Here is a 12,407-nt window from a genome sequence, read left to right on the forward strand (position 1 = left end):
GAAGGGTGGGGTTGAAGGCAACTTCTATTTTATAAGTAGTACCACAGTTACTATATGCATATAGAAAGTGAGGGTTGCCCAATATGACTCTCTCCACAGATGCTGCCAGACCCGATTTTTTCCTAGCATTTAATGTTTTTGCTTCAGATGCCAGCACCCGCAGTATTTTGCAATATATGAATTTGATGAGAACATCAAAAAGGTTTCATGAAATGGACTATTTATTTAGAATTCTTACGTGTAATTATCTAAACTGAGCTATTCATAATGATTTTGTGTAATATGGATCAAAGGACATCTGAAATGATATAAAAGCAAAAACACTGTCATTATGAAATATTGCATTATTACAGCTATAGATTATCATAGATTATCAATATCATGATTAAATTTCATTCATAAGCAAAAAGCCAGGTTTGTAACTAGGAGTATTTTTTTTAAAAATTTAGAGTACCCAATTGATTTTTTCCAATTAAGGGGCAATTTAGCGTGGCTAATCCACCTAGCCTGCACATCTTTGGGTTGTGGGGGCGAAACCCACGCAAACACAGGGAGAATGTGCAAACACCACACGGACAGTGACCCAGAGCCGGCATCGAACCTGGGACCTCGGTGGTGAGGCAGCAGGGCTAACCCACTGTGCCACCGTGCTGCCCACTGTATCTAGGAGTAATAACCTACTCGTATGATTTCAAGGAAATGCAAAATTGTATAATGTGAACATGTCCTTGGCTTTCTTCAGATTTGTTTCTAACATGGACTATAAGGTTTCCCATCTCAAAAGAAACACAAAGTAGGCAAAGGGGTCGGCTATCCAGCCCCCTGAGCTTGCTCCATTATTCGATATGATCATGGCTGATCCTCTATCTCAATGTAATGATTTTAGTCAATAAGCTTCAAAGAAAGCAAAGTTCACCAAGTATAAATCCTCTATATTCCAAGATGAGCAGCCTTGCGTATTCATGGACAGCCAATGGATCATTCCACTGCCAGATTTTGAACTCCAGTGGGAGCAGATTAATCTGGGAAGAAGCTCTTAAAATCTTTGAATAAGGTCCTGTTAAATTTATTGGCAGACAAGCTGAAAGCAATCTTGATGATGATATGGTAAATTAGTAAATAAAGTTATGTTCAATTATAACATTTATTGCACAGTTCGTCAGATGTTCTTTAAAGATTTTAAAACACAGTTACATATTGCCAGTAGATCTTTTCTAACTTATCCTTTTGACACTGCCATTTATGTTTAAATGTCAAGAAATCTTATAGAATAAGTGATTTTTCCTTTGTTCACTGATGTATTAAACGCAGGTATGTTGAGATGAATATATTACTCAAACTCAATGCAAAATTTCTGTAAATGACATTTCACCATATTTTAGATTTATCTCATTACATGTAAATGCCAATTTTGGAATCTTTTGACATCACAATTGGGAATATGGTTTATTCCCAATTTTTTTGTTAGCCAGTCGCAGTCTCAACTATTTGCATAAAACTGGAGGATGGCTCTGTGATTTCTTGTACACTGGGATGTTCTGAATTTCTCAAGTTAATTTCATTAAAGAACATCTAATAGTCTGTCAGTGAAAGGCTGCATTCACTCTGTGCGCCTGGACAGGAAAATGAAAAGTTCCAACACATGAAACCACCCAGTCCCCTGTTCCGCAAAACCTATATTCACAATTAGACAAATGAGGGAGTGCTCAAACTGTGTTCAGTGCCTCACCCTGAGTGTAGAGGCACGATGGAAGGTCTCTATGAATCCAAACCATTTCATGCCATTATAATTCTACCGCAATGAATTACAAAGCAAACCAGCTTTCATGTTTATGAAATAATACTGCAGTTCCATGTATTTTACTTCGTGACAAAATATAATCCCCAGGAATTGTAAATTACAATATTGTCTCAAATATTTCTGATTTAAAACATTAATAATGAAGGGACTAATTTCAAGTGTTGCATTCTTCAGCACTGACATCCTTTACCTCGATGAGTGCACCATTGCGCTTAAGCTGTTGCAATTTGTTTTTTAGAATCTAAATTCTCCTCCATTAGTTCGTCTGACTGCAAAAGTTTAGAACTCAGGATTTTTACTGTGGAGCCACTCCTTCAATGTGCTATTAACTGTTTCCTGTTGTTTTGATACAGCCCGTAGGGTGTGGCTGCTCTCTAACACTGATGTCAACACCTAAAAGTAGTTTCAGCTGCGGGTCCCACCCACAGGATGTCTGCTACAGAGTCGCCACCTCACAAACAGATTTCCAAAAGGCACTTTTGTTAGCTTAGTATTTAATATATAAAGATATTTAAATAGACATTAAGGTGACATTCCTGTATCTGCTGAAAAGTTGCGGTGAGGTTTTAAGCAGGAAGCAAGAGGTTTATGCTCAGAAATGACCTTACTAAAATTAGCTTGGACGGGAACTTCACCTCTTTAAATACAGATGACCAAAGAATTTATTGCCTGTACTTTGCTGTCAGTTAACACACTATAATCGTTCTTTTAGATAAGCTTTTTTTGATAAAGAAAGTTTTCACTAACATGTGTCTATATTGGGGGGTGGGGGATTTTAAAGCACATTCTACCTCTTGAAATTAAGCAGAGGAATTATTGAACAGTTGTTTGTGTACACTCTGCAATGCATAATTTACCATAGAAACAAGTTACTGCATTATAAAAGTGCAATTGCATAACCTGAACATAATGGAATAGTGCCAAAAGTGGCAGAGACACAATGTACTCTTAGCCTTGAGGCTGGAATTTTTTTTTTTTTTTTAGAACAGTACAGCACAGAACAGGCCCTTCGGCCCTCGATGTTGTGCCGAGCAATGATCACCCTACTCAAACTCACGTATCCACCCTATACCCGTAACCCAACAACTCCCCCTTAACCTTACTTTTTAGGACACTACGGGCAATTTAGCATGGCCAATCCACCTAACCCGCACATCTTTGGACTGTGGGAGGAAACCGGAGCACCCGGAGGAAACCCACGCACACACGGGGAGGACGTGCAGACTCCGCACAGACAGTGACCCAGCCGGGAACCGAACCTGGGACCCTGGAGCTGTGAAGCATTGATGCTAACCACTATGCTACCGTGCTGCCCCTATGTGACAGTTTACACGAGTGTCACTACATTTCCTCACTCTTTCCTCCAAACACAACATGTATTTATAAAGGACCTTTAATATAATAAAATATCCCAAGCTGCTTAGAGGAACATGATAAAACAACATTTGATATCTAGCCACATAAGCAGGTATCAGACAGGTGGCCAAAAAGCTTGGTCAAAGAAGTTTTAAGGAACAACTTTAAATAGGCAGGAGACACAGAAAACTTTGGGGAGGGAATTCCAGAGCTAATAGTACAGGCAGCTGAAGACACAGCCACGAATGGTGGAACAATTTAACTCAGGAGTGCTCAGAGGCCAAAATTAGAGGAGCGCAGATACTTTGGAGGATTGTGCATGTCAAGCTTACAGAGATAGGGAAGGATAAGGTCATGGGGGAATTTAAAAACAAGAATGAAAATTAGGAAAGAGTGCCACAATTTAACTCAGAGCATTGTAGGGGCGACAACATAGGGATGGTGGGTGAACAGGACTTGGTGTGAGTAAGGACATGGTCAAGGGTAAAATGTGGGTTTAGATTCCAACCCGATCCATCTATCAACCTTGTGCTTGATGACCTATATTGGCTCCGATCCAGCAATTCCTCAATTTTAGAATTCTCATCCTCCTTTTCAAATTCCTTCAAGCTTTGTCCCTCCCACACTCTGGACCTCGTCCAGATCACACAACCCTCGGAGATAACTGCCATCCTCCAATATTCATTCCTATAATTTAATTACTCCGCTATTGGCAGCTACACCTTCTGTTGTCTAGGTCCTAAGCTTTGGAATTTCCTGAAACCTTCCCCTCCTTTAAGATACTATTAAAAACCTCTCTCAGTGACAACGTTTTTGGTCATTTATAGTTTTTTTTAAAGTAACTTGGTGTCAAACCCTGTTTGATAATGGTCCTGAGAAGAGCCTTGGGCTGTTTTATGATGTTAAAGACCCTCCATAAATATGTCAGCAGGATTCTCGGCCCCCCCCCCACCACCACCAACATGGGAATTACGGTCACCCATCCCATGCACAAGGGTGACCCGGCCCCCCCACGACCCTCCATCAGACTCCCATCTCAGAGGCCCCATTTCAGAGACCCCCCCCCCCCCATATCATAGACAACCCCATCAATTATCTCCCAGCTGTCACCCCTGCCCTTAAGCTAACAAGCAGACCAGGCAGAAACAGTGAAAAGTCACTGTTTTTTTTAAACTTGCCATCCCCTTACACCTGCTGCCTCGGACAGAAGTGTTGAAAGCAGCATCTGTTACTTCAGAGAAAGCCACAACCACATCACAAGATTTTAAATCCCCTCAGGTCTATGGATCTCTGATGGGGGGGACGGTCTCTGATATGGAGTCCCTTTTGGGAGTCTGGGCAGAATTTGTGTTTTTTTGGGGGGCGGGAGGGGGGGGGGGGGGGGGGCGGGGAGGTAGCCCTCTGATTGACTTTGGGGGCACCAACGTTAAATACTTACCCCCTCGACCCAGCATGTTAGGACCACACTTGAAAACAATTGCACCAATCTATGCTTATGTAAATTCCAGCCCAGTGGCCTGGAGCATCATAGGGGCATGGAGGCTTGGGCTTCCTGCCTGTTAATCGATGCAAGCAGGTTCAAATGACCCATTTTCATCCTCTTGCCGACACAGGACTTGTAGCTCACTGCTGCCACCGGCGGGGGGGGGGGGGGGGGGGGCCAGAGAATCGGAACAGGATCGGCACAGACACTTGATTCTCCGCCCCATCGGGAATTTGGCTACCGGCAGTGGATGGCGGAGAATCCTTCCTATTATTATTGTTGTTGTTGAAAAAGATAAATTTGCCCCATTTCTCTAAGAATTTTCAACCTAAACATTTCAATGTTAAACCATAAACCCAACCTGGAATCCCAGGTATGATTACTTCTATCCTTCTGCAGAACGAGGGACAAATGAACTCCTGAGGTTGGCAGTGCCACATCCTTTGATACCTGTCTTGTAAGGGTAGATAGAAAATAAAAGCACCTTTCAAAGATGTACAGATTCTCTGACCTAATGCTCTCTAGTGCAAGGTCTTGATCCCGCCAGTGTAGCCTTTTCAGGTGGAAGCTGGAATGTGTTAAACGGACCATATACTTGCAGCTGGGTGACTGTATATAATATTCTAATTCATTTTTAAAACTGTTATCAATTAAAAGGCACTTTAGCGCGCGGCCAATCCCTCTACCCTGCATATCTTTGGGTTGTGGAGATGAGATCCACGTAGACACAGGAAGAAAGTGCAAACTCCAGAAATATTCTAATTCATGATAATTAGAAATAAATTCCAGAGATGTGGGCAATAATGGCACAGCAGTACTTATGATCCTTCTGTGATTTATCTGATAGCATTTAAGAGCCAACTGCATTGCATGTGGCTGGAGTCGAATTCAGACTGGATCAGGTAGGGGATGGCAATTTCTCTTGCCTTCACGACATTCCCGAACCTGGGCTTTAGCAACAATCTAGCAGATTTCATTCTAGCCCATTTTTTACCAGGTTCTTCAATGCAACATAATAACTTGCTGTGGTGTGATTTGAACTAATGGCCTCTGTGTGGTCAGTCCAGTGTCAAACCCATTAGTTATTGTACTACCTTTAATTACTTTGTTAAAAAACAACCTGCTGCCATAAAACAAGTATTACTGAAAGAAATCTGCCATGTTATCTAATCGTGTACATCATAAGAGCAAAGTGTAAAATGTGGCAGTGTTAGTAAAGACAAAACTTTCCTCAAATCACAAAACAGCTAATGTTAAATTGTAGCAGCACCAATGAGAAACCTATGTGAATATAGCATCAACAAAATTAATGTCCACCTATTTTGTTAGCTCTCTTGAGATTTTACTGATGAATAGCTGCATAACAAAGACCATGAGGGTCACAGGATGGATCCTTGCTCTCTGCAGAATTTTCTGACCTAAGGTAACAGTTGGGGACTACAATTTACCTCAGCATCGTGTTCGGGGGTACTGTACGTTAGTGGCCCTGTGATCATTGCCTAATGAATCTGAGGGAGAGGTGTGTAGAGAAAATAATGATAGGATCAGACTCAATTGCAATGCCAACACCCCTCCCCAAACCATCACATACTAAATTAAAAAAAATTTTTCAAATTTAGAGTACCCAATTTTTTTTTCCAATTAAGGGACAATTTACCATGTCCAATCTACCTAACCCCTACCCTACACATTTATTTGTGGGGGCGAGACCCACGCAGCCACAGGGAGAATGTGGAAACTCTACACAGTCAGTGACCCAGGGCCGGGATTGAACCCAGGTCCTCAGTGATGCGAGGCAACAGTGCTAGCCACTGTGCCACCGTGCTGCCCACATACTACTAATTAAATAATTCAAACCCATTGTCTACATTAATTAATGAAAAATGGTCACTAGGTGAAGAATGGGAACTGCAATGTCACCCAGCAGGGTAATAATATTTTGGGGCAAGGATTAGAGAAAATGTCTACAAAGGGAAGAAAAACATACTTCAATAACTACATAATTCCTAATAATTTGGTGGGTGCGTTCTACAGCTGCAATGTTGTACCGAATATAGTACACACCTTACATTGGTAAAAGTATCAATATTTAGAACATCTGACACAATGATGGACACACTAGGCTAGTGCGTGGGCCACATGATTGCCCCTCCTTCATCTTAGTAGGCCGCAAGATTGAAATCAGGGTTGTTCACTAACCATGACATCATAAATAAGATTAAATACATTTAATACACGCCAAATAATTCATAATGAGTTATAGAAAATGCTAATTAATTTATAAATTAATAGAACTATCAACCTCAATGGTAAGTTTACACAAAATAAATATTTACGCTTTGGACACAGAGGGAGTGCACTACTCTTATAGTAAATGTTGCCCGGAATCTTCCGGCCCTTTGCTGACGTTGAGACTCTCTGGTCCAACTGACAGCACAACCCCACCCGTAAGTTTCTGGCAGCGTGGAATGGTTTCCATGGGAATTTCCATAGACAACAGCAGGAACAGAGAATCCCGCTTTGAGAAAACATGTGGCTGGGAGGGCGGAGAATCCCGTCCATTGTGTGCAATGAGCATGCACCTTCCTGTACTTGGCCTTGCTTTATATGCATATCACTTCAGTCATTGGGTTTGGAAAATCGAGGGAAACCTGCGCGTGGGCAATGGTCAACAAACTGTCTCGGAGGCAGCACTCAGAACTCAGATGAGCCACATGTGAGTGATCTAACATATGTTTGCGCAAAAATTAAGATAGTGATTAGCAACTTATGTAGTCACTATGTCCACTATGCACCAATTAAAATGATACTGCACCAAGTAATGATGACTCAATCGCAGTGCAGCATTGAGAATGTGAGCTTGATGTCAAAATATTTTTCACTGTGGAAAGTAATTGGCTAAGATAAATATAGTATTTACATGTTCCGTGATTTCTTGCCATTATAGCTTGAAACATGACAATGCATTAAATAATGATATCATAATTAGTCCTCTAACCGGTTGTTATAACTCTCAGAATCTGACAGGAATGTCACCATTTGTTAATCTGGAATTACCTGCACAATGTCATTATCTGAAGTTGCTCAACATTTATTTCCAGTAAACTCTTGGGAGTAAACATTCATTATCTCACATATAGAGAATATGCAATGTAATTGACATAACATAAGGTAACATAGAATTTACAGTGCAGAAGGAGGCCATTCGGCCCATCAAGTCTGCACCAGCTCTCGGAAAGAGCACCCTACCCAAACCCACACCCTACCCCCATAACCCAGTAACCCCACCCAAAACTAAGGGCAATTTTGGACACAAAGGGCAATTTACCATGGCCAATCCACCTAAACTGCACATCTTTGGACTGTGGGAGGAAACCGGAGCACCCGGAGGAAACCCACGCACACACTGGGAGAACGTTCAAACTCCACACAGACAGTGACCCAAGCCGGGAATCGAACTTGGGACCCTGGAGCTGTGAAACAATTATGCTAACCACTATGCTACTGTGCTGCCCTAAACATAGTAACATAGTGATGAATTATTTGTTTTTTTTTTTTTAAATTTAGATTACCCAATTATTTTTTTCAATTAAGGGGCAATTTAGCGTGGCCAATCCACTTACTCTGCACATTTTTTGGGTTGTGGGGGCGAAACCCACGCAGACACGGGGAGAATGTGCAAACTCCACGCGGACAGTGACCCAGAGCCGGGATCGAACCTGGGACCTCAGTTCCGTGAGGCGGTTGTGCTAACCACTAGGCCACTGTGCTGCCCGTGTGATGAATTATTTTAAGCCGAGATACAGTTTAGAGCATGGTTTTTCAAAGTGCCCGTCATGACCTATGGGCGGTTCGTGGGTGGGTTGCGGGAGGGTCGTGAAGTGACCAGTCACGGAGTTCCCGCGGTGATACCGGTCGCGGGAGAAGTATCCAATGGCCACTACCCGGCATTTAAATTGAGAATGGCTACATCTTCCGGCTTTTAAATGAGAACAAAATGAGGCTGTGTGCAGTCTTCTGACCATAAACGGCAGTAATGAGCAGGTCACAGATGTACAGTCCAAAGATGTGCAGGTTAGGTGGTTTGGCCATACTAAATTTGCCCCTTGGTGTCCAAAAGGTTGGGTGGGGTTACTGGAATAGGGTGCAGGAGTGGGCCTTGGTAGGGTGGTCTTTCGCCAAGTCGGTGCAGACTCGATGGGCCGAATGACCTCCTTCTGCACTGTAAGGATTCTACAAAATCCATTCAAGAAAGCAGAGATCTACCATATGGGAGGCTAGAAATCATAGGCTGAATTAACTAGAATTTGTAAAAATGCACTATCTTCATCTGTCTCCATTCTTCTTGAGTGTGCCATGCACGTGTGCGTTTGTGAGTATGTGTCTGTGCATCGAAGACTGATTGTGTGACATTGCATTAGTTTGTGGTCAGTGTGCGCGAATAAATAACGTTCTTTATTTTGAAACTCCCAAAAGTTTGCAGTTGAATTATTTAATAGGAATACATACTCAAGGCTAAAAAAGACACACCATTTTCCATACAAAACACACTGATTACTGGCAGGAAGAGAGCAAATAAATTCTGTCCATGACAGTATCCATCCAGCAATGTATCAAACTCTATGTGCCTTCACAGTGTCACTACATTCTGATTGTGGAATTGGAAATATTAGAGTACATTATACAAATTTATGCCATGGAGATTCAAGCATTAGGTGCACATTCAGCTGTAGAAAATCTTACAGAACCCAATGAACTTTACAACTGAAGTTCTGACATTACTCCAAACACACAGATCTCTGTACTGAAAGGCATGAATTTTAAAGTATATCTCAGATTAAGGGTGGGATCTTCTGGTCCAAGCACTGGTGGACATTGGTGTTGGCAGGACCCTAAAAGTTGGAGAGCTGTTAAAAGTCAACAACTCTCCAAATTTTCCCATTCTGCCTGTGGTGATGCCCGCCAGACAATCCAAACACTTAGTACAGCAAGAGTCCAATGCAACCTTGTACTGACTACGCTTGGCAGCCATTGACTGCCTCATCAATGTTTAACTGGGGATGTGAAACATCACTAAAGCATTCTATGATGTAGTAATGGTCATTTTACAGTACTATGCTGTGGCAATAACAGTACTTGCTCAGAAACCGTTAACACCTCTCGAGTTCCTTGCTGCTTATGGGATCGCCCTCTTGTTTCTCACATTACAATGACCTAATTTCAAAAGTCTATTGGTTTTCAAGCAGTTTGGGAGATTCTAAGATTGCGAAAGGCACTGTACACAACAAGTTGTATTTGCGTGGTGTTTTTAATACAATAAAACATCCCAAGGCGCTTCACAAGAGGGTCATACAGCAAAAATTGACACCGAGTCATGTAAGGAGATAATAGATCAGATGACCAGAAGCATGGCCAAAGAGGTATGTTTGAAGTAGTGTCTTAAAGATAGGGCTTCAGTGAAGGAATTGCAAACATTTAAGGCACTGATAAAATAATTTGAGTTTTTAAGTATTTTGAATTGTTTCTCGAATCTTTTGCACAGCTGAAGAGCTGTGCATGGCTTGGTAATGAACAACTGATAATTCCACCTGTTAACCTGACATTCGTTATGATGTTCTGGCACAGCAAATAAAAGCGCAATAAATCAAAATCCCGGGATCATTTTCATAGCAATCCCTGATCTAACATACCACAGCCACCTATATACTTACACAAAAGACTTGGGACAACTCTCCTAGCTTCGACTGATGGTGAAGTTTCACTGCCGATCCCCAGGAACAGAAACCTTCCTACAACCTGCAGGCTTACATTCCTTAAGGGCGCACATGATCACAGGTATAGATGCAATGAAAGACAGGTTGGGTGGCTCACTTCAGCAGTATTTCACAGCGGAAACATGGTGCAACAAAGACGATAGAATTTGAATGGACGCATCCCTCAATCTTTTCCCTCCTTTCCCTTCACAAGATTATCCACACACACATCATTTGTGTTCATGTCTTGTACCTCCATTTTTTTTTCATTTTTAAATTAATTTTTAAAATAAATTTAGATTACCCAATTATGTTTTCCAAATAAGGGGCAATTTAGCGTGGCCAATCCACCTACCCTGCACATTTTTGGGTTGTGGGGGCGAAACTCACGCAGACACGGGGAGAATGTGCAAACTCTACACAGACAGTGACCCAGAGCCGGGATTGTACCTGGGACCTCGGCGCCGTGAGCTCGGCGCTGACCACTGTGCTGCCCTGTACCTCCATATTAATGCCTGAAATAAAAAAGGTCTAGACAAGATGTACAAACTACTTACTCATGCGGTGTAACTGACTGCATTGGACTGTGGGCTGAAGGAGACACCTCATTGATGCAGTTACTTAAAAAATCGAACTCTTGCTCGCATTTTATTGCTTTCATCATCATGGGATCTTGCTCACCAGAATTAAATAGCTGACCTGCTCAACAGAAAACAAAGGAGCTATTAATCAAAGGCTGAGTTTTTTTTTTAAGGAGCATGGCAACATATTACACATGAAGAGCAGGCTCTTCATATTCAGCGGCAAGCAGCTTTACATCCAATCTCATGTTACTTTTCCATTAGTTACTGGAATTCAGTGACAGTGTACAAATGTCAAAATATTTCCAAGTCAGGAGTGTGTCATTCTTACTCACCTCCTCGTGGATGGTTGCAAAGTTGCACGTGCTGTTGCCTAGAAAGATGTCGTGTACCAGGGATTGCACATTGCAGAAGAGGCCCTGAGAAAGGAAACAAAAGAAAAAGGTGAAGTACTCAAGAAAGTAAATGGTGCATCACATTTCAATTTCAATGTTAAATACTTTATATGAAAATTTCAGCTATTTTCAGTGGCAGGTCTATAACCACCTCTCAGCCTTATTCTCTATTCCCCCCCCCCCCCCTCCCTCCCCCCCTCCCCCACCATGACTGCCACTCCTTTGTTTACCATTATATGTCAATTAAGGCTGGGCGTTGGGGGAATTAAGAATAGGTTCTTCCATTCAATTTCTCTCCCATCCATTTCTATCCTCAGGACATCTCATGGAAGGTGCTGGCAGACATGAGGTGTGGGTAGTCATGGCCCTGACATGTAAGGCATTGTGGGCAAAGGCACTTTTGAGGCCTCTCTCTTCCAATTGTGACCTGATCCAGGTTTCTCTGTTGGCCTTGGTCTCTCCGTCTCTGTAGGACTTACAAAATGTGTAGTTTCTACCTTCTCCTGAGGCTTTCTTTCCACCATAGGTCCATCACTGGTGCTGTCACAATCTATCAATCGCAGCACTGCTTTAATTGCCTCTTTAACCATGCCACGCTCGCTAATGGTGTTGGAAAACTCACTGGGAGACTTCCTGGGGATACTGGTCGATAGCAAGGCCCAGAAAAACAGGTCAGGGTAACGGGGGGGAACTGGAAGCGTGTGGAAGGTCTGCCCTACTGCCACCCTACCACTGGAAGGAAAATCCAACCCATAATGCTAATATACTTAACTAAGTTTTTGATACTTTAGGGAAATTAAATAATATCAAATAAATTTGAAATAAATTCTCTCTTTAATTGCCAACAGGACTCAGTGGCATCACTTTCAAGTCTGAGCCAGAAGGTTATGGCTTTGTTGCCTCGGGCTTTAAAAATATAGTCCAACTCTTCATTGCAATATTGAGAAGAGTCCAAATTGTCAATAGTCTCATACAAGCTGCAATGAAATCATTAGTTCATACACCAACATTAAAAAAGGGCAGAGTTTGCTCATACTG

General features: G+C 42.1%; 1 protein-coding gene across 8 annotated transcripts in view; it reads right to left on the minus strand.

Moving 5' to 3' along the window:
• The window catches only part of LOC119962989 (Krueppel-like factor 3), a 98,631-nt gene that overhangs the window by 14,395 nt on the left and 71,829 nt on the right, over window positions 1-12,407 (minus strand). For all 8 annotated transcript variants that reach the window (XM_038791421.1, XM_038791417.1, XM_038791419.1 and 5 more), the window contains 2 exons: window positions 11,310-11,393; window positions 10,951-11,092 (listed from right to left, as the gene is read on the minus strand). In XM_038791421.1, coding sequence (XP_038647349.1) covers window positions 10,951-11,092; window positions 11,310-11,393 — 226 coding nt within the window. The remainder of the gene's footprint in view (window positions 1-10,950; window positions 11,093-11,309; window positions 11,394-12,407) is intronic.

Source organism: Scyliorhinus canicula, chromosome 3 (assembly GCF_902713615.1).
Source record: "Scyliorhinus canicula chromosome 3, sScyCan1.1, whole genome shotgun sequence".
NCBI lineage: Eukaryota > Metazoa > Chordata > Chondrichthyes > Carcharhiniformes > Scyliorhinidae > Scyliorhinus > Scyliorhinus canicula.